The sequence below is a fragment of the Condylura cristata genome, unplaced genomic scaffold (genome assembly GCF_000260355.1).
Source record: "Condylura cristata isolate star-nosed mole 26May11 unplaced genomic scaffold, ConCri1.0 scaffold00006, whole genome shotgun sequence".
NCBI classification, from domain to species: Eukaryota; Metazoa; Chordata; class Mammalia; order Eulipotyphla; family Talpidae; genus Condylura; species Condylura cristata.
Window position 1 is genome coordinate 39,338,464 of NW_004567107.1, and position 2,834 is coordinate 39,341,297.

At 33.4% G+C, this 2,834-nt stretch overlaps 1 protein-coding gene across 1 annotated transcript in view; it reads right to left on the minus strand.

Moving 5' to 3' along the window:
• The window catches only part of LOC101633391 (putative COBW domain-containing protein 7), a 33,579-nt gene extending 32,351 nt beyond the window's left edge, over positions 1-1,228 (minus strand). The window contains exon 1 of the mRNA XM_012721668.1: positions 1,141-1,228. Coding sequence (XP_012577122.1) covers positions 1,141-1,201 — 61 coding nt within the window. The 5' untranslated portion in view covers positions 1,202-1,228. The remainder of the gene's footprint in view (positions 1-1,140) is intronic.
• Between the last annotated feature and the right edge of the window lie 1,606 nt (positions 1,229-2,834).

The window sequence follows — 2,834 nt, forward strand, 5'->3', positions numbered from 1 at the left end:
GGTGATGGGAAACCCGCGGGGATTACAATCAAGATGGAAAAAAAAAATGTGCAAAATGATGTAAAAATAAACTTTGTAATAAATAAATAAAAAAAAAACATAAAAAAAAAAGTAACAAGAATTTTTCTCTACAAAGTAGTCACAATGAAAGAAACTGGCCTCTCAAAAAGAGGCATATATTCTTTTGCATTTAACAGATTCAACTTAATATTGAACACCAAATAGTCCAAGTTCTATGATCAGTCAGGCCTATTTATTTGAAATGTATAAATAAAGTACATGAAAACTCCATACCTATAGTAAGAACCAAAATAATACCAACTCAATTCTAATTTGAAAACGTAGCAATAATGATTTTTCAAACAAGGAATAAAGATGTCACACAAAAGTTATTTGGAGAAAATAGGCAGATCTTATTAGTGTTAAAACGCTGGTATTAAGGTAACAGAAAACTGTTAAAAATAGGCCAAATCTGTGTTGTAGTTAGTAGTTTAGATGTTCAACAATTCAACACCAGGAAAAAGGTCTAGTTGGCTTGATATAACTGTGTACCTGAGGATATTCATACATAAAGTTATTTCAAGCTCAGTAGCAAAAAAAACAAAAAATAGTAACAATTTAAAGGGAATTCAGCATTGCTGGGAACACAGTGCAAAATCCTTTAGCCGCTCTCTTACTGACTCTAAGAATCTAGGTTAGAAAGTAAACAAAATGAGATCTCTTTAGAGTATTAACTGATCAAATACATTCTTAGAAGCAGATAGTCTGTTTTTCCTAAATTTCCATTCAGGAAATTTTTCAATTTCTTGTTATCATTGAACACCAAATAGTCTGTCTCCTAACATCAGTCATATGTATCTATCTATTGGACATGTATTAAAATACATAAAAATTTAACTTTTTGTTTCTACTACTAAACCAAATCTATGAATAAAATTTTGAATTTTGTTAACAGCTTTAACTACTTTCATCATAATTTATCTGGCAAAGAAACATAACCCACAATTTTTTCCTTTTTGAGTTAAAAAAATGATTTTAATCTAAAGCAAAGCATTCAATACTCATTTTGGTTGTTATTTTAGTACATTTATCTTAAAATGTTTCAAATTATATTTGGTTATTAACAATGTCATTTCTTACCGGGATCTGCTAATCCAGTGGTCTCTAACAGGATATAATCAAATTTCCCCTTCTTCTCCATCAAATTTTCAATAGCTCTAAGACCATTATCCCTCGAAAAATAACAAAATACAATGTACAGTGGACTGTATTTTAAAGTACTCATAAACATTTTATAAGTATTCAGTAACCAGAGACAAAAGTATCTTTAGGCCTATAAAAACTTAACTCCGGGCCCTCCCGGGTGGCGTAGCGGGTTAAAGCACAGCACTGAGAAGCTAAAGCCACCTCCGCATGAATTCGATTCCCGCCTGCCCCGGAGGTGACCACATGGCGTGGCAGACCTCTCCTGACCCACCCGCTGCTCCCCTCAGCAGTGTACTTCGTAGATCTGCCTGTTCTGCTCCCCACTCTGTCTCTGGTGAAGCCTCTCACCGCCCGTGAGCCTCTGGCCTGCACCCCAGTTCTGTATGCACAAATAAATCTTTAAAAAAAAAAAAAAAAAAAAACTTAACTCCTTCCCAAGCCTCAAAAAAAGGCTACCTATTATTTACTGCTATAAAGAAAAAAGTTCGTGCATATACACTGATTCACATACATGAGTTAATAATTTTATTAAAAGTAGAGGTCATTTTAATATATCTGACCAAAGTCAGTCAGACTTCATTATGTTTATAGGTTTATGAAAACAGAATCTACATCCAAAAACAATGAAGAAACTTATAAATTATAATAGTTTTAACAGCTAAAGGGAATTAAGGTATTTAATTTAAATACCTTTTAATTCTATTCTGAATTAGGATATCATGCTTCTATTTCCATTTCTTTATATTATTAAAAACAAAATACTTAATGGGTTGCATTTTGGATGTTCAAGAAAATCTATTATTATTTTAAACTTGTTAATTACATGTGACTGACTCAGTTTAATTACCTAGTAAGGTAAATGGAAAGAAATTCAATTCACTAGAATATACAAAATCAACAGCATAGGTATTTATTTTCCTACTTTAGTCAACATATGTCTGAGTGACTATTATGTGTCAGGTCCCTTTCTAAGACTCATGGTATACTAGTAATGAAAACAGACCTAACCATACTGGTGGACTATAAAATAAGGTATTTTTCCTATCCTAAAAATCAATTAATTTGTTTTTAAACATTAAAAATAAGACCAAATACTTGGGAATAAGACCAATGATTTATTAAGTTCAAAATATTTCTTTTTGGGCTCTCCCTGGTGGCACAACACGTTAAAGCACCACATTATGAAACTCTCTGAAGCCACTGCAGCATGAGTTCAATCCCGGCCCAGGGAGCTGACCCACATGGTGCTGTAGACCTCTTCTAACCCTCCTGCAGCTCCCCTCAGCAGTGTACTTTGTTGATCTGTCTGTTCTGCTCCCCACTTTGTCTCTGGTGAAATCCTCTCACCCACCACACTCTGGCCTGTACCCCAGTTCTGTAAGCATAAATAAATAAATCTTAAAAGAAATTTTTGTTATACATGAAATAAGACTTTTGGGCACCACAAAGATTATTAATTAAATAAACCCTACCATTAAAAAAAAATTATAGAATCAAACTTTAAAAGATAGAAAAATAAATGATAGAAAAAAGAACCTTAAAAATTGCATGATGGCGGCCCTCCCTGGTGGCGCAGCGGGATAAAGCACAGCACTGAGAATCTAAAGCCGCTTCCACATGAGTTCAAT